Raw genomic sequence first — 20289 nt, 5'->3', positions numbered from 1 at the left:
TACAGAGAAACACGTGCAAACTTTCTGCTCGCACTGGCCGCATAAGCAGTTTCTGTGGAATCAAACTGTAGGGGTGGAGAAGTGTGGCCTCTACACGATGGTGGCACTGTAGGGCGGCATCTTTCCGTGCCACACCAAGCTCGCCCATAGCATGGCAGCGAAGTTTTGTGACCAGAAAGAGCACTGAAGTACTATGATTGTGTACACTTTTCTTGGCCCTTCCAATGCCAACAGTGTGAATGCACTTATTTCTCTCTCTGCACCTCCTGAATACTTAATTAAATCATTAACATATAGTACTACAGCCATAATTTAGGGCTACAGCAGGAGTGAGAAATCTTACACGATAAAGCAAGGCAACAATGCAAATGCTACCAAATATGTGAACCGAAAAATCATGGAAAGCAAACAGATTTAAAAAAGTAGGACAACACAAATTAAGCAATTTACATATAGTAACAAGGTGCTTGCTGATGGAAAAAAAAAACTGTTTAGGCCGTAAGGAACAAATAGTATTGGGCAGTGAATTCCAAAGCTCTGTCATGTATGGACAAAATACTGCGATTTGAACATGCCTTTTAGTTAACATGATTTGGTACATACTGGCTGAAAAGGGAAAAAGAGGTAATTGACACAACTTGATTAGAAACTGGACGCCATATATAAGGCTAGTGGGCTTCCCGAAGGTCAGAAAGTTTGATACAGGGAAAAAAAGACTACTGTAGGTCCTGAGCTTTCCCGAAACAATGTGAAAATTAAATTAGCAGTGAAATTGTAGAGGGCACAAACTAGAAATTTTTCGGTTTTAAAGAATTACTTTCATTGAGGACTAATTATTTGTTCACTATTCCATTTTTCAGTTGAAAGGGACTTTTGCACACATCGTGGGGTTTCGGAATGAAGCACGAGCTTTCGGAGCGAACGGACACAGCAGACGCGGTTCCACCAACCGAAACACATTTATTGAACTACTTTTATCCTTGACGATATCGCCAGCCAAATCAAATACATCACTAGTGATCAACCCACTAAAACATCCTTGTACAATACTCCAATACACTCAATCAACCTAACAACATACACAAGGTAACACGAAGGCAGCGCGCCAACACTCGATTCACCACGAAGGGCCCACGAGAAACAACCTACGGTGCCATCCCCAAGGGCCCTCCGTGAGAAACGACCATTTGTGCCAGCCACCACATCCCAAAGACACTTGCCAATCTTTTCTGTCTGGCCACCTAACCTCGCCGCCAGGCGTCATTGCTGGTGCTACCATGCTAACCATAATGATGATGAAGATTGCGTGCGAGCTCTGCGCCACCTACCGCTCAGCGGCTGTTAACCTTAACTGCGGCTTATCCGTGGGACACTTGTGTGCCACAAAGCAAAAATGACTTTACAGGAAGTGACAGCACCTCAAGGCCATAAATAAACAAAAGGGGACATCACCTGTGTGCGTGACATCATTGGTAAGATCACATCAATGAGCTGCCTAGAAAACTTCTTCCACCTGTCCTCTCCTTCCTGGTAGCTGTGGTGAACCACTGCCAAGAGGAGCTCCAATACCTAGAAGAAGCCCCAGTAGTAAAGTCAGCAAGTGAGATGCCGAGATGAGTAAAATGTAAAATGTTCATCAAGAGGGCCTTTCCTATTTAAAAAAAATTGTGAAAGCTTTGCGAAAGATAACGGACTGCATACAACTGAATATCATATTTATTATAACTGGATTTCGCGTCTTCAAGGCTGTTTAAAACATTTATATTAAAACATGCACCCTGAAGTTTTTGCGAGTGACAAAGCACCGTGTATGGTATAGAAGATGTGTTTCTACCCCTTTCATTTTTGTGTTTCTGCCCCTTTCATCTTTATAAACTGCCCATGATGCCTTTGAAGACATCAAGTGTGCGAGCTGAGTCACACTACGTGAAATAATGCAGCCACGGTTCGTTTAGTTAAATGAAAGTGGAATGTAGCCGCAGATGATGTGTGTTTTCGGAACATTTATTCATGGGAAACCGACGTGAAATCTGCAGACACAAGCTGGTATGTGCAGCGGAGAATGAAGAGGCACTCGATGCTTGCAATTTGTGCTGAGGCTGCTTCTTTGTCTTGACCAGAATGTGGATTGATGTTTTACAAATTTGTACTAATTTCCTTCTGATCTGGTGTGTAATAGTTATCTGTTTTAATGTGGAACGCAATTCTGGGTAACAAAAGCGGCCTGGCATGATTACATTAGTCAAAACAGAGTTCTACAGCACGCTTCCATGACCTCCTACTCCCTCGCTATACACCCTCTATCCTCCTCCAGACCGCCATATTGGTTTACTTCATGGACCACCTATAGGGTGCAGACAGTGCTAATAATCCAACTAAATTTGAGCATGATCCGTCAGATAGTTTTCCAAGATAGATGCATCAAGTGTAGAAAATTTCAAAATAATGATTGTCAGAAAACACCCACATACGTTCTCACAACACACAGCCATATCTCAGCTCGAAATACATTTTGGTGGGAAAATTTGCGACCAGAAAGTATGAAAATGGTAGTGAGATAATATATTCAGTTGATCAGGCCATAATTAAAGTTAAAAAAAGCATGCACGTAGAAAGGGTGATGGAAAAGAGCGCGATAATGTATTAGCAGGCACAGTCTATACCACAATTTCTAAAGGGCTTGGAGCAACCCAATGCGCTCGTTAATACATGGTTTTGCTCCTCAGAGTGTGTATTATTTTTAAAGAAGATAGTTTTTCTTGGGATACTTGAACGCATAAATTTTGGTCAGTCTTTTTGTCTGTCAAACAATTCAGCCCAGCCGGCCAAAGTTTAAACACTTGCTGACCAGTCAGCCATATTGAACTGATGGCTGCGTTCATACTTGTGAACACGGTCGATCAAAAGCAAATATTACGCATATCTGAGGTGCAACATCAATACGTAAATATATTAGGTGGTGTGTTATTTTACTAGAAAATGCATAGATACATAATTTCAAAGACCTTAGGGCTTCTTAGGCTACACTGAAATTGCGACGCTATGCATGAAAAATCCTTCTGCCAACGATATGGTGCTGCCACCAGGAAGTGGTCCTGGGTTCTGCACAAGCTTACATTTCCCAATGCCACTGCCAGATGGCGTCCATATCTAATACGGATGAGACCAGGACTTGTCTACTATGGCCAGCAGAAGACTATCACCTTTTTACAACATTTGTAGTGCAGCATGAAGACAGCATGTAGTGCAGCATTGTAGTGCAGCATGGCCAGTTTTTCAAAAATGAAATAAAACAAATTGCTTTTTTAGTTGATATACCCTATCATAACCCCATAAACTGTGCTCTTGCTTCCAGTTTTTTCAGGAAACTATGTCAGATAAACAATGCCTGCTGACATGTGCAGTGTCAATTCTGTTTTTATTCCCACTACTTCATAAAATATTTAGCAGTTATGTCCCGTTCCCCTCCCCGTTCTTGTGCTATCTAAATTAATATCATATTCACACACTTGTGAACAGTGCAACTCCTCACTCCGCACTATAATCCCGAAGGATTGTGATTGAGGGGCAATGAGCTACAATACAAAGGCTACCAAGGAAAGCAGTAACTGCTTTACTGAAAACAAATTCCTCAGTTGAAAGGGCTGCAGAAATATTCTTTAGTGAACCATAGTTCATAACTTCCACAGCTGATAACTTCCAAGTCTCCTCCCCGGAAAACTGTCCCCTATGACAGAAATGACACGAGCTCTGTCACAACTAATAGCCCATCTGTAACATTGCTACTAAGAAAATGCACTGCAGACAACTTTAAAGCCTTGTGTAGATTAGTTGAGCCATTCTACTGTGGGTGTCACGCTATATTAAAAGGACATTAGGAAAAACATGAAGTTGAGCCAGAATGAAAAAGAGGCCTTCATAAATGCATGCATTTTTTATTTAGCATAACAAGATGACTTAATACCACAGAAAGTCACAATCAAACAGACACAAAACTGCAATTCGCATTAGAAAAAATTACCCTTAATGAATTTGTAATAGAACACTAACTCCACTATGTGGGGTTTAACGTCCCAAAACCACCATATGATTATGAGAGATGCCGTAGTGGAGGGCTCCGGAAATTTCGACCACCTAGGGTTCTTTAACGTCCCCCCAAATCTGAGCACACGGGCCTACAAGTACTAGAACACTAAGTCAAAGAGGAGCAACACAAGGAAGAGTGCTGGTAGTGCTTGCCTTGTCTGCATATTCTAGCATATATTCATTAAGATTATGACCAAAGACTAAATATCCATTCCTCAATTTCTCTGACCCAAGAAATAGTGCTGAAGCAGTGTTGTCTTAGGTTTAACATAATGTACTTTTTTTCCATAGGTTTAGTAGTGAGAATGCCTTCCAGCATTTTGGAGCAGTCATTGGAGCAGGCAAAATCTGCTTTTGGAGCAGCTACCATTGTGTTTGGAGCATGCACGGGCTTTTCATGATACACACAGAGGAAAAAAAAATTTGCTTAAATTTAGTTTAATGTTGCCTCAGTTTACCTAACCATTTATACAAAAGCAGCAAGTCCACAAAATGAGAGCAAAACACAAACAAAAGTAGGATTATGTACACAAGCAGTGACATAAGATAGCGAAGGATATTGTACAAACAAGCTAGCCATAGCATTAAGTTCATAGCAGTGCACGTGTGTACACACACACACACACATACACACACACATATTCAAAGCTCATTAAAGTAAAACCTCGTTAATACATACATAAATGTCGAGAACCTGCCAGAAATGCAGCTAACTATGCACTTAACGTTTAGTATGCATTAACGACAAAGTGCATAAGCGTGTGCAGGGTTCCTTTTCAAAGACAGGGGAGGGGGGGGCAAAGGTTTGTCGCAGCACCCCTTCCCTAACATGTGAATGTATGAGGCTGATTTTGCGCCCCATCCCGTGTGCATGCCTATGACCAAGTACTACTTTGCATTTCTTTAGGCGCACCATCACCGCTAAGGAAAGCATAAATACAGTGTCATAGCAAATATTGCCTGAAGTGCCCACATAAAAGTAATTTCTCTCATTTTGCCAATGTTCAGAAATTATTGGCATTCTCCCACAACCATCTAATTGCACGCGGTGGCAACACCAAAGAGCATTTCAAAAATACTGCAGAGTCCAGATTGCGCAGCCAAGACAGCGACTGACATAGCCAGGAAAGGACATAATCGGCTGTCCGCAATGAAGGTATACCGTGATGCTGCTACTCAGCGGGAACTGACACAGTTTTCTTGAGACGCGGTACAGTCGCGGGGAGCCGATTGTCTACCAGCTAGTTGCATGTGGCGCTTCCCGTACTCGGTGTACACACCGTGCCGAGCCGCTTGCGCTCATTTCGTTAATGACTGTGCACAGATGCGGCGAGAACCCTGTTGCGTTAATGTGACGATGCGAGCTCTCTGCAAGCAATCAACGAATGGCTGCAGTCAACGAATGGCTGAAACACTTCAACCGTGTGAGTAAATACAATTGTTGGGATGCGGCCTCCCGGTTGTCCAACGTCGGATTGTTTCTTCAAGGGACGGCGTTGGTGTGGTTTGAAAACCACAAACAATAACGACCTGGGAAGCGTTTGAGAAAGAAATAGCGAGCTGCTTCGGGGACCCATTGAGGAAGCAGAAGCGCGCTGAGCAAACTTTGATGCAGCGTGCTCAAGTCCCCGCTGAAACATGCACAACGTACATTGAAGAGATTCTGAAATTGTGCAAGTCTGTAGACCCACGCATGAAAGAAGATGACAAGGTAGGGCATCTCCTTAAAGGGGTTGCTGAGGATGTCTACAATTTCCTCATCGGCAAGGACACCTTGGCGTCTGTAGCGGTCGTAATACAACACTGCCGCACGTTTGAGACCCTGAAGGCTAGGCGCATCACTCCCAATTTTGGTAGACTTGCCAACGTCACCACCGTTGCAAGTGTCGACGTCCCTCCAACATCCTCTTGTGATCTTGCCTCAATGATCAGGCAAATCGTACGCGAAGAACTTGGACGATGTGATGCTATCAACCCGCCGAGAGGCCCTGCTATCAACACCTCCCCGCCATACGACGCAATGTGTGCTGCCGTTGATGCCACGCTATATGATGTGCCCCAATCAAGCCCCTGTGTGCTATAACTGCGGTTTCCGTGGACATGTGGCTCGATTCTGTGGTCAAAGGCGTTGCCCCCAGCAGCGCTACTACGACGGATCATCAGCTTCTTCTCGACAAAACCGCTGGCGCGGTGGTATGCGTTCAATGCGGGACGCGTACGTTGGGGACGGCTTCCAGCAAACGACCCACAGTGATACACATGTAGGACGCAATTTCCACCGGAATTTATGCAACGACTCCCCTTCCTCCATGCGAAGCTTGACGCCCCCCACAACACGCCGGTTCTGTTCCCCATCTCCTGGTTGACGCGTCACCTCCCCGCCTCCGGGAAACTAGGTGGTGCGGCCAATAAAGGTGAGGTCGCCGAACATTTGTCACTACATCCGCCTATGCCTCCACCCATTTTTATGACGCAAAATAAGGTCCCCGTGCTTATTGATGGACTTCCTACGATGGCTTTGATAGATACTGGAGCAGCTGTTTCAGTGATGAGTCTTAACTTCAAATTGCGGCTAGGACATAAAGTGATGTTTCGCTGGGACAGTTGTGCATCATTTCGTGCAGTGAGCGGGGAGACACTGTGCCCGATCGGTGTGTGTGTTGTTAGTGTCACTTTGGGTGACAAGGTCTTCGAGGCTGAATGCGCTGTCCTGACCAGCTTTACCCATGATATCATCTTGGGGATCGATTTTCTACGCGAGTGCGGGGCTACTGTAGATTGCGGTGCTGGCGAGATTATGCTATCGGCATTTACTGACGATCCTAGGTGCTGTCAAGGATTTATCACCGTCATTGAGGATGTTGTCTTGCCGCCCAACTCGATGAAGACCTTACGCGTTGACGCCTCTGCCTCGGACGCCGGAAAGTTTGATGTTCTTGTGGAGCCCTTTCTCTCAATTGCGCCAAGAAAAATGTGCTCGTTCCACATTGTGTTCTGTCGATCAGTGATAGGCGATCGGCCTTATAGGTGTCGAACTATCCAAATGAACCTGTTATGCTACCCTGCGGAATGCATCTCGCCCTCTTCGAACAAAATGCGACCAGTTTTATTGCATCTTTAAGCGACGAAAGAGTAGATCCTATTCATGCAACGTACCATACAGAAGCCAACTTTCTGAGTATGGTAAACAAGTCGCTATCATCAGAAAAACGTCAAGATTTGGTCGAAGTCCTTGCGAAGCACGCTACTATATTTGACTTTGCGCAGAAAGAAGAGCAAATAAATGTACCCGAGTCGCGCACTCGCCATGGGATTGACACAGGATCCGCTCACCCTATCCGGCAGAAACCATACCGTGTCTTATGCGGAGCGCAAGGTCATTACTCAACAGGTAGAAGAGATGTTAAAGAAAAGGGTCATTCAAGAGTCGTGTAGCCCTTGGGCTGCCCCTGTGATTCTTGTCCAAAAGAAGGATGGTACATGGCGATTCTGCGTGGATTACAGACGGCTCAACTCTGTTACTAAAAAGGATGTCTACCCGCTTCACAGGATTGATGATGTCATCGATTGTTTACATTCAGCATCGTACTTTTCCTCTGTGGATTTGAGATCTGGTTATTGGCAAATCCCCGTGCACCCGAATGACAAAGAGAAAACGGCCTTCATAACCCCAGATGGTCTATTTGAATTCAATGTAATGCCGTTTGGCCTATGCAATGCTCCAGCCACGTTTGAGCGCTTCATGGACTCTGTGTTACGTAGACTAAAGTGGGAAGTTTGTCTTTGCTACCTGGATGACATTATAATTTTTGGCCGTACATTCGATGAACACAACCATCGTCTAGACATTGTTCTCACCTGCCTTGAGAGAGCTAAGCTCACCCTGAACTCTAAGAAGTGTCACTTTGGCAGCCGTGAGACTCTCGTTCTCGGTCACCTGGTAGACAAGCATGGCGTTCGACACGACCCCTAGAAAGTCGCTGCAGTCAGCTGCTTCAAACAACCTCAGTCGGTACGAGAGTTGCGAAGCTTTTTGGGCCTATGCTCGTACTTCCGTCACTTCGTGCCCAGGTTCGCCGACATCGCTTACCCTTTGACGTCCCTACTCAACAAGAACTCACCTTTTCGGTGGTCAGCGAAATGCGAGTCGTCTTTTTCGCAACTCAAGTTTGTTCTTACGTCAGGGCCCGTACTTCGCCACTATGAACCATCTGCTGCCACAGAAGTTCATACCGACGCCAGTGGTGTAGGTATTGGCGCCTTCTTGGTCCAACGCCATGGAGCTGCTGAACACGTCGTTGCCTATGCCAATCGCTGTTTAAGTAAACCGGAACGAAACTATACTGCCACAGAGCAGTAATGTCTCGCGGTCATATTCGCCGTGCACAAGTTTCGCCCTTATATCTATGGAAGCCGATTCTCGATTGTCACGGACCAACATTCTTTATGTTGGCTCACTGGACTACAGGACCCATCTGGTCGTCTTGCTTGTTGGGCGTTACGATTGCAAGAACACGACTTTGAAGTCTGTTACAAGAGCGGTCGTTGTCATGCCGACGCCGATTGCCTTTCACGACTTCCCCTTCCGACAACCGAGTGTGACGCTGACAACTTTGATGAATATTTGGCTGTAGTGGATACTCCGTTTCCTGACCTAACAACTTTTCGAGCAGAACAACGCAATGACAACAGTCTCGCTTCTTTCTTTATTTCCGGAACGAACGGTCAACGTGGTTTCGTCGTAAAGAATGGCGTTCTTTACAAAAAGAATTATTCCGGCGTAGGCCCTCGCCTACTTCTAGTTGTGCCTACAAGTCTACGACAACACGTACTTCGAGCAATGCACGACGACCCAACATCTGGCCATATGGGTTTTTCTAGGACATTTTATCGCACGCAAGAACGCTTCTTCTGGCCGAAGATGCCTAAAAGTGTGACTGCATACGTTGCGAGCTGTGAGCAATTTCAACGCCATAAGCGTCCTACAACTCCGCCAGCTGGACTACTTCATCCCATAGCACCGCCGAGTTCACCATTTGACGTCGTAGGTGTCGACCTGCTCGGCCCTTTTCCGCGATCAACGAACGGCAACCGATGGATTATTGTGGGCGTTGACTACCTCACACGTTACGCCGAAACTGCGGCGATTCCTGCAGCAACGGCCTCTCAAGTTTCACAGTTCATGCTGTCACACGTTATATTACGCCATGGATCCCCCCGTGTCATCATCAGTGATCGCAGGCGGCAATTTGTTGCCGATGTAGTTGAAGACCTCCTTCGTCTTGCTTCGTGCCATTTTCGTCACACTATCCCGTATCACCCGCAGGCTAATGATTTGATGGAACGAACTAATAGGACTCTCGTCAACATGATTTCCATGCATGTTGATTCTGGACACAAAACATAGGACGCGATTTTGCCATTTATAACTTTCGCCTACAACACTGCACAGCACGAAACAACGAGATACAGTCCATTTTATCTGCTCTACGCACGCCAACCCCGCACAGCTCTTGACACTATCCTTCCGTTTTCCGAGACTGATCAACCTACTCTCGCCGAAACCTTTTGCCGCGCAGAAGAGGCCCGGCGCATCGCCTGTCTTCGAACTTTCGTCTCACAGAAACGCTCCAAGAACCGTTACGACAGAAGTCACCGGCACGTATTTATTTATTTATTTATTCGAGTACCTACAGCGCCCAATTTGGGCATTACAGTAGGGGGGAGGAGACATAAAACTTGAAATTGATACAGGGTATGAATACTGATAACAAAACAAGTAAGCATGCTCAGCTTATACAGTGTGTACACATTCTCGGGAACACGAGGCAATCAAGGAAAAGTAAAACACAAACAGAAATGCAGACAGAAATTGGCATCTTTCATTTCAACAAAATTGTGACAGAGCATTTTGAAATGAGGGTGGCGGGGTGGATACAATATATTCTGGTAGGTTGTTTCATTCGTGTGTGGTTTTCGGGAAGAAGGAGTTTTTTTAAGTATTTATGCGACATCGGTATTCGCGAACTTTGCGGGAGTGATCTAGGCGAGAGGATACATAAGTGGGATCTTTAATGTACGCGTCTTTATTTAAACCAGTGCTACCAATATAAATATTATGAAATAGATTTAATCTTAAGAATTTACGCCTGTCCTGCAGGAGAGGCCAACCCAAATGTTTACGAATGCACGAAGAGCGGTTAGTGAAATCATAGTTACCAGACACAAAACACGCTGCTCGTTTCTGAACCCTTTCTAGCGCATTAGTACATATTTTAGTGTCTGGATCCCAAGCCACACAACCGTACTCTAAAATTGAGCGAACGTTAGAAAGATAGTGCGTTTCCTTTAGTTTAGGTGGGGCCTGTTTAAAGTTACGCTTCAGGAAGTTCAATACACGGCTCGCTTTAGCACCGACGTATTCAATGTGGTTGTTCCAGGATAGGTTGCTCGTAAAGAAAACGCCTAGGTACTTATATATAGACACAACTTCCAAACGATTGTCTCCAAGAAAGTAATTCGTATTTAGAATGTTCTTTTTGTTTGTGAAGCGAACGGTATTACATTTTGAAAAGTTAAGTGTCATGTTCCATGTGGTGCACCATGATTACACAGCATTTAGATCACTTTGTAGTTGAGCAGAATCTTGAGCAGACGTGACGTCACGATATATGCAGCAGTCATCTGCATACATGCGCATGCGGCTGAATACTTGTTGGGTTATATCATTTATAAATATCAAAAAAAAGAAGGGGTCCCAGAACAGATCCCTGGGGGACCCCTGATAAGACATCGACTTCAGATGAATTCACTCCCTCAAGAACAACCCGCTGTTTTCTACCAACAAGATACGCTTCAAGCCACTTCAACAAAGAGGGAGGGATATTTAGAGCAGACAGTTTAAGTAATAATAAATTGTGTGATACAGAATCAAAGGCTTTTTGAAAATCTAAAAATACAAATAAATAAATAAAATAAATAAATAAATAGACAGAAGTCACCGGCACGTATTGTTTGAGAAAGGGGATTTGGTGTGGCTTTGGACGCCACTTCGCAAGCACGGCCTCTGCCAAAAGTTTCTGGCCAACTACACCGGTCCGTTTGTTGTCCTGGAACGTCTCAGCGATGTCACGTACGTGATATCTCAGCAGTTGTCAACTGGCCGCCGCTCAAGCAAGACCAACGTCGTTCATGTTGCCCGTATAAAACGCTATCATCATCGCAATGAAGCCTAACTCGCCCGGTGGGCATCGTCTGCAAAGGGGGAATGGCTACGATACTGAGGGGGGCGCGTGGAAGAAGAGAACGAGGTTGGCACGAGCGGTAATCGGCCAGATCCCTGGACTCTCGCATTGATCATCTCCTGTAAATAAAGGCATCTCACCGTAACAATATAATTGATCGGCCGATTCCGTGCTTTTGCAGCAGCGCAAGTGTACAAGGTGGTGACCATGACTAATATTCGTTCATGATGCGTGCTGTCAACTTTACTTTTGGTTCCAAAACCAGCTTGCGGTGCAGCAACGGTGCAAATTAGACAAAAAAGGTCCTTTTGGAGCAGTATGGCGCAGTAATTTCCCGTTGGTGCAGTTTCCCACCACTGCATGTTTCAACATAACGTACTGTCACACTGTCATAGACACTGTCATAGGTTCCATCATAACGTACTGTCAGGTTTCATTCTTATGAAAAAATCAGAGGCCACCACGATATGTCACCACATGTGTAATCTGCCACTGCATAACCAGGCAATGAAGATCTCAGTGAACACATGTGGCTTGTATGTTCATGGGAAAAAAAAGGCTCCTGTTTATGAACAAATGTTGAGGTGTCCATTTTTATGAACAGGTGCATTTAATTTCACATTTTCATTAACAGTAATAAATAGCTTTCAACCAAGTGGGACCAGACTGGATTTGTGATGTCCAATATCATGAATGTCCATACTGAAAATTTCATTAGGCATCAGCCCCTATTCTTTAGATTTTCACTCTTTTCTCACTTACTAAAGCTGTGCTCACAGTAAGTACGACACAGCTGCAGTTGCAATAGGGTACGCTGCAGTTAAAATTCAACTTCCTGTTTGTTTTAGTGTTCCATTAGGCATGTAATACTACATACACAAAAAAAGACTATTCAGTACAAACACCAGTTGCTAAAAAACACTTAGCATGGTTTGGGAGATTGTGGCACTATGTTATGCTATGTTTAGTGCTCTGCTCTCTCTCCCATCATGCAAGGGAGCTTAAATAGAAGTGCTATTCTGCATGTAGATTCCCCTCAGTATGCCTTTTCTGCACACAAAAGCCAGCTGTTGTTTTGAGAAACACTTTCTTGAAAAGATGCTAAAAGCAAATAATATAAAGTCTATGTGCATGACCAAAATACCATTCCAAGTACTTTGAAGAGCTTGTTTCAGGTTAAAATAATGCTTAATTACTGAAAAAAAAAATTATGCATCAATAGTCTGCACATTACAAAAACAATCCAAATCCCATGCCACCAAGCAGGGAAGTATAATGTTGCGTACACCATGACTACCCTTTACTGTCTGACAAGCAGCACTAGAATGTCTTGCCTAAGATGTAGCTCAAATATGAGAGCATGGCCAGAAAGAAAGAGGCACGGATGCCCCATTATCTCTAACTACTAGTCAGAGTGAGTTTTGTGATTAAACAAAGCCAGCAAAGCACTAGATGGTACCTAATGTAATGAAATCAGGGGTAGAGGTGGACTTCGGTGTTTTGGAGCAGCTAGGGGAGCAGGAATAATGCAGTTTTGGAGCAGTCTTGGTACAGTAAAAGGGGAGTCTTGGAGCAGGTTTTTGAGCACCAAAAGGTGTATTTTGGAGCAGCTTTCTAGGGTGAGACATCATCATCAATCAAAATTACACAATACACACAATAGCTTTTATACAATAGTCTTACACAACACACACAATAGTTGTTACACAATAGTTTTAAGATCAACTCCAGGTCATTTGTTACATACAGCTCTGCCAGAGAAACGCGACACAAACACAGATTCACGTTAGAAGAATTTCGTCCTGTTAACAATGTATTTCACTTCTCTTTTTTCCCACAAGCAGTAAGAGACTAGAATGCCTTAGATTAAATTATTGTTACTCAGCTTACGCTCAAATTATTTTTTGAACTTGTGGAAGAAGTTGTTTGATGAGGACACATGTCGCTTTGTTTATTGTTACTTTATTGTTTCTTTGATGCTGTGGTCTGCTCGATGAAACTGCTTACTTTGTGTAAATTTAGAGTGTTAAATTTTGTTTAGGTGTGTAAATGTTTATGTGTGTAAGTGTTTATTTCTTATAAAGTATTTTGTTGTTCGCATTAATTCTGTACATTCATGTATGAATTTACTCCAACCTCTGTAATAATCTCTTTGAGGGATTGGCAGTATTTGAAAATGAAGAAAATTTAAAAAATAATAAAATAAACATTCACTATTAGTGAGCTTACCAGACTTACTACCTACAAGTGTGTGTATGTGTGCGAGTGTGTTTGAGAGAGAGTGAGAGAGATACAAAACATGCATACTCAGCCTGAAAAGAAAAGAAGAATATATTCTGGGTGGTAAAAACAGAAACGTATCTACTGCAAGGAGTCTCGCTAGCCTCCGAAGCGTTACACCTGATGTGTGAAATGGAGTAAGGATAATTGCGGGGCACTTGGCGGAAGTTTGTTATCCCCAGGCTAACTAAACTCACTACTATGCTTATCTGTGTTCGGTCTGGAGTGAGGTGGTGACAAGCAATTCACACAGCAAATCCACAGGCACGGTACAGCAAACCATGCGCCCGGAGCAGCCTATTGCCCAGCGGTGATGGCGTGGGCAGCATAGGTGCCGCGCTGCATGCAACTAAGCAGGAGATGATCCGAGTCCACGCAACCACTCCGTGTTTGAATGAAACTGTCAGTTTTCCCTTAGTATCACATCGCAGTAGAAAATTGCACGTATGTGTTGAAGAAAGCCGACAGTGTCCATTCTGTCGCTATTTCAATCATTGCCAACATCTGCTGTGGTACTGTATATCTTCATTGATGGGGATGGAGCCCGTCAGGAGATGCACATTTGCACTTGTAAAAGCGATGATCGTGCCACATTTCTAGCTGGTACAAATTATTAAGGTTTCACTGTATTTCTTGATAATTAACAGTAGCTCACGTTGGTGCCACTACATTTGTGAGAAACCACAGTGATAACAGCAATAAGACGAGCACTAGCAAGCCCCATGAATGAACCGAATTACGTGATCGTAGTACACTGGATATGGATTCGGCTATGTCCTTGGTGTAGCCAATGCTCGGAGTTGCTCGGCTGACGATAATAAGCGACTAGATTTCGCGGTTTACACTTCAAATCGCCAATTACCACAGAAATTGCCGTTCATGCGCAGCCTGGCATAGCAGGTCAGATTGGCGCAGCACTTCCACCCTTGTGAAATGGGAGCGCGTAAGTGGCAAAACTTTTAGCAACTCGCTTAATCCATGGCGCTGTAAAGAGAGCAGTCACGGTGTGTTTTTGCTTACTGCAATTGAATGTGGTGCACTCAGTACCCACATGCACAGCCCTTTGTGATTTATGGCTGTTACTGAAAGAAAACATTTGCTTGGGATGCAAGCTCGTGTGCCATCCAGGCTAAAGCCAAGAAAAGTCATAGTTTTGCCGCAAGAGAAAAGCAATGAATACAATAGCATGAACAATAGGAATGTTATATGAAGGCTAGCCCGTCCCTTTATCATCATACCTGGCATAACTCAACAAAATGCCACTATTATTGCAGTGAGCAAAGTGACTTTTGTGCTGTCTATCACTTCATTGCAAACAAAGTGGTGAGACCAGCGTGTAAAAAGGTACAAGTTTCTGCTTATCTCAGTAAAGAAGTGACCGTGCCCATGTGAGCAAATTGTGGACCCATGCATTTCAAAAGCGCAGCGGCCCCAATGAAATGAATTTGAGAATTCTCTTTGCACACTGTACAACACAATAATATCTGGGGTTTTACCAGCCAAAGCCACAATATCATTATGAGGCGTAATGGAGGAGTGCTCCAGAAATTTCAGCCATCCGGTGGCCATTAATGCAGCCTGACATCGCACAGTAGAGGGCCCTCTAGCATTTCACCACCATTTAAATATGAATGTCACAGCCGGGATCGAACCTGCAATCTTTCAGTCAGCAAACAGAGCACCGTAACTGCATCATAGCAGCAGTGTGCAGTACAGTATGTACCATGGTACCACACGTACTGATACAATGGCACTGATTTTACAAGAAGCATTGGTTCATGTACATGATGGCACCACATTAGAGTGCTATTCCTACTGTTGGGGCAGACTGTAATACCTGTGGTAACAGCCTATGAAGATGTTTAGACAGGGATGAAAAAATTGCTGTAAGCTCCCAAAGAATGCTGAATGTATTAAAATCCTTATATTCCGACAAGTGAGCAATACAGGTGCTAGGAGTATAATGTAGCACTTTGGTTACGCACCTCTGGGTACTGAATAAGCCGCAGCAAAACTGAAACAACGACTTCTCGCTGAGTCTCCAGCTCCTTACGTGAATCTGTTCTATTTGCGCTCGGTAGTAAGAACAGGTCCTCCACAATAGCCTGCAATGCTGGGATCACTGAAAAGAAAAATATGCCTAGAATTATTCACTAGGAGCTATGCAACTTCACACACAATCTCTTATGCAGTATACAAAGCAAGGTGTGTAAAGTTATCCATTATATGAGAGTAAGTGTTTTTGAACAAGTTGACTAGATGCAGAGGTAAATCAAGTTTTTTTTTTCGTTCACGGGAGAAAATCTGGCTTTAACATGGCAAATAAGGATTATGACTGCCCGGGTGCTTACAGTCAATAGTACCGGTATGTTCAGATCCTAGTGAGCACTTTAACTACGTACACAGTACAGACGAACCCCTTTATAAGAGAAACTGATGCAGGCAAAAAATTAATATAAGAAACAACAGTGTGCATACACTCAAATAGAAGGTTGCTAAGAAAATATATATTCGTGGTACCGTGCTTATAAGAGGTACCTCATACGAGAGACAAGAATTGCTCCCTAGTGTATGTCTTTTGCAAAGGGGTACTATTATAATGGTGAGAAAAATGGTTTCCATAAGTTAGTCATGCATCGTACAGTTGGTGCCTTAAAGAAAAAATCCCTTAATGAAAAATGTGGGCTGCAGCAGCACCCCTTGTTGAACGAGTTTTGATCTTTACAGTATATAATAGCACAGTGCATAGAGACGACAAGAGGGGGGTCGGAATGTCCAAACACCTCCCCTAGATTGGGGCATGGTCGTATACAGTCAAACCAGTTTTTAATGATACCACATTTAATAATATCTCAATTATAACAATGAAAAGCGACTGCACGATGAACTTTTGTATTTTTCTATGAGAAAATTACCCCCTTAGAGCAATGCCCATCATGCCAGATTATCGGCTTCAACAATGAATTATTGCTGTTGAGTGTCTGTGCTAAAAAGTAATGAAATGCAAAATCTTCGAAAAAAGAAGAAAACGAGAAATCCCATGGTGCTGAGTGCTGAACCCCCCACCCCAATCCCCCAGTGCTCCTTCAAATTCATAGTATACTGCACCGCACAGCGATGTGGCATTGCAGCAAAGCTGACTTTTGAAATCTGCAGCTGTGCGTGAGTGGTGGTGGATTCTGTTAATGGACTTTCAGATATGCAATTGTTTAAACATTGAAACTTCAAAAAGTTATGGCATCTAAACCTCAGCTTCTTCATACATTGGCTCTATGGGGCTTCAGGCAGTTTTGTGAAAGTGCCCAAATTTTCAAGCATGCCTGAAAAATTGGCAGTTTTGTCATCCTTATCACTGATATCATTCCATCCAATTATATGTAGTTTTTTCACTACAGCCTGCTGACCCCCTATATACCTTTTTTCTTCATTCAACTCGTTTATAGCATTTATCAGTTAGAACAATGAAATTTTTATGGCACTTTAGTATTGTTATAAGTGGGTTCAACTATATACTGGAAACAGCACACATAAAATATCAGCTTGGGACATGGTACACTAGAGGTTCTAGCATGTGCCGCAATTAGTAATGCAATATACACTTAAAAGGACCCTGCAACACTTTTTGATGATAGATTGAAAGCATCACCGATCTGAATCCCTCATATCCATCACAACAATTGATTGATTTGATATGGGGGTTTAACATCTCAAAACCACCATATGATTATGAGAGACCCCGTAGTAGAGGGCTTTGGAAATTTCGACCACCTAGAGTTCTTTAACATGCACCTAAATCTGAGCACACAGGCCTACCATGACACCAATTTCATATAAGCTGTTAAACCATACAAAAAATTTGTCTATTTCTGATAACCTAACCTCAACGGATTATAAAACTGCAATACAGTCGACTCTCATTAATTCAAATTCGAATGAACCTTTGAATTTAGTTTGAATTATGAAGCAGTTTGAATTATCAGAAGTCCTCAGATAGATGATTCTGGGTGAGGTGACACCACACTTCATGATTAGGCATTGATTTTATCACATTTAAAAATTTGTTAAGTGTTTTTAATCCTTTACTACACGCAGGAAACAGAAAGCAAAGGTGTGAAGTCCACAAGTTTATTGGCCATTTACTGCTCATGAAAAATTGTGAATTGCCAACTGCTTCATTGCTATAGGTATGTGCCTTTAGCACAAAGCTCTCTTTACCAGTTGAGAAGAATCACGGTTTACCATGCGTGTGCTTCATTTCAAACATGTTTACTTGCAAAGCCTTCTTCCTCAAAGACCTCAGGTGCTTATTTTTCATTTTTAGATGGTTAAGATTACATAAACACAGAAATTTTTAAACAGTAGTGATAAAGCAGCAGATATTTTCTGGTGTGGACCTGCAAAAACTATGAATTAGCCGAGCAATAGAGTTTGAACTAAGAGGCTTTTAAATACATTGAAAGGATAGAGGGCCAAACAAAAAATTGAATTTTGTTTGAATTAAGCAAAAGTATAAATTGTCAAAGTTTGAATTATTGAGAGTCTACTGTATCTAGCTTTGGTGCTGAGCTGGTGATTTGCCAACTTTGTGCTTAAAACTTTTTGAAGCTTTCACATTTCCAAAACTACTTCAAGGTCTACGATGCAGTAAGTATAAATTATCATTAACACAGTAGGTGAAATTAAGCTTTTTTTAAAATGTAACAAATATAATTGAAAATAGTTCAGCAGCTACATAATGAAAGCACTTTACCATTTAACATGCATATAAACAGGAAAGTTTGAGTTGACCACAAAGTAAAGCTTTCTTTTATGAAAATAACTGGGCACATGTGACAGATGCAGTGCCCACTCCCCATCTCTATATTGACTTTTTGTATACAAAGGTGAGCCATTAACCCATATAGGCCCAAACTTAGGAAAATTAACAAAACTAATTTCTTTTCCCAAAAGTGAAACAGAATAAGACTCTAAACAAAAAAAAAAAAACTTCTTTCAACAATGCTTTCAGACTTGTCCTATATGTAGGACATCAATGTTTGACATGCCACGTACAATAAACATTCGCGTCTATCACTGTCATATGAAAGTTACTCTACCCCCAATAACTGACGAACACTCGACAAAAATATCAGCAGCATTGAGAACAAGTTGACTTTATATTACTTAAATATTTTTTTCGTGGTATGGCACTCAGCTACACGCACGTGAAATAGCCATTTTGTGACTGCAAGCGCGTAGTTATTTGTAGCCCAGCGATTACCTAGACTTGCATGTGATGAGGACAGAACATCATAAACACACCTTACGTAGCGCTACCTTTTCTACAGAAAAAGATTCGAGTTACACTGAAAACTTTCAGCGTCCTACATGTAGGACACTGGGCATATATGGGTTAAGAGAATGTGCCTAGGAACAGATGCACGTCTGCTTGAACTGTCTCTCCAGGTATCTACACTGCACGTGCATATCCTCTACAGCAGGAGTTGGCAACATGAAGCCAGCAGGGAAGTATTATGCAGCACCCGGCTTCTAACTATCTGATGAACACTTCCCTGACTTTCACTGACTATGGGTGAGCAACCTTGATTATTGCAAGTCATTATTAAAAGTCGCACTGAATGATTTCCCCACTTCACGAATGACGTAAAGCATTCTGAAAAATTCTGAAAAAAGCTGTCCAACTGATTTTCTGCCATTTTGACCATAGCCTTTTCATTTTCATCACATGCTCACACATTATCAATGCAGGCTTTTAAGCATAGGTGCACACGTGAATGCGTAATTTTGCTTCACAAGATCGTACACCCATCATCCGGTGTTCCTCCCTCCCCCGCAAAGCACCCTTCTCTTTTATTTTGCTAATGCACTTGCTACAAGAAAAACCCACCGATTAACATCATTTCTTTCGGGACATAAATTGACTGTCTTTAATTTTAGTTTTTCCCATTTACAGTTGAAATCTGGAACAACCTAAATAGTTCAATCACACATTATTTTATGTAGAGTTCATTTATCAACTACCTAACACTATCATTTCTCAATGTGTATTGTATGATTATTTCGGTGCTTGTCCTTTTTCTTTGTTTGCACTAACATCTGTAGCCGCACCCGATGAATGACTTCATTGAACAGTTATAAGCATATCACATTTAAATCTGTCTGTACAGTCTTAGCATTTGTCCTTTTGTTGTTTGTACTAAAACATGTACCCACTACTGCTATGTGTTAAACTCGAGCCAGCAGTATTTGAAAATTGAAAAAAAAAAAAAAATAAAGAAAGAAAGCTTTTTTCTGCACTCACAACCAATGTTTTTAAACTGCAACCTTGTGACATGTGTGTCGAAAATAAACATGGTTTCTGTTTTAGTTTTGTACAATATTGTCAATACGACAAACTTTTCATGTTTGCCTGTAAAGCCCCCCTCCCCCCTTTTTACACACTAATTCTGTGTTGACTTTATTCAACTTGGCATTCCACCTCCAAAGGTTGCTGACCCCTGCTCTATAGTAATGCCAATAGCTACAGCAGCTAAAAATATGGGTGTTCGTTTTAACATATTTAAGATCTGTACACTACAAAGCCCTGTGAATTAATAAAACATGACCACAATTTGAAAAGCTACTTTAGTTTCAGCAATAAAAGATTTAAATCTAGTGGTATGTTGAGCCTCAACTATCT

At 42.5% G+C, this 20289-nt stretch overlaps 1 protein-coding gene across 2 annotated transcripts in view; it reads right to left on the bottom strand.

Annotated features, from left to right (window-relative positions):
* htt (huntingtin) overlaps positions 1–20289 on the bottom strand; it is a 255626-nt gene that overhangs the window by 124707 nt on the left and 110630 nt on the right. For both annotated transcript variants that reach the window (XM_037426940.2, XM_075877044.1), the window contains exons 28-29: positions 15596–15732; positions 1453–1569 (exon numbers count right to left, since the gene is read on the bottom strand). In XM_037426940.2, coding sequence (XP_037282837.2) covers positions 1453–1569; positions 15596–15732 — 254 coding nt within the window. The remainder of the gene's footprint in view (positions 1–1452; positions 1570–15595; positions 15733–20289) is intronic.

This window comes from Rhipicephalus microplus, chromosome X, assembly GCF_043290135.1.
Source record: "Rhipicephalus microplus isolate Deutch F79 chromosome X, USDA_Rmic, whole genome shotgun sequence".
In the NCBI taxonomy this organism is placed as follows: Eukaryota; Metazoa; Arthropoda; class Arachnida; order Ixodida; family Ixodidae; genus Rhipicephalus; species Rhipicephalus microplus.
This window is presented reverse-complemented; position numbering and strand designations above follow the sequence as displayed.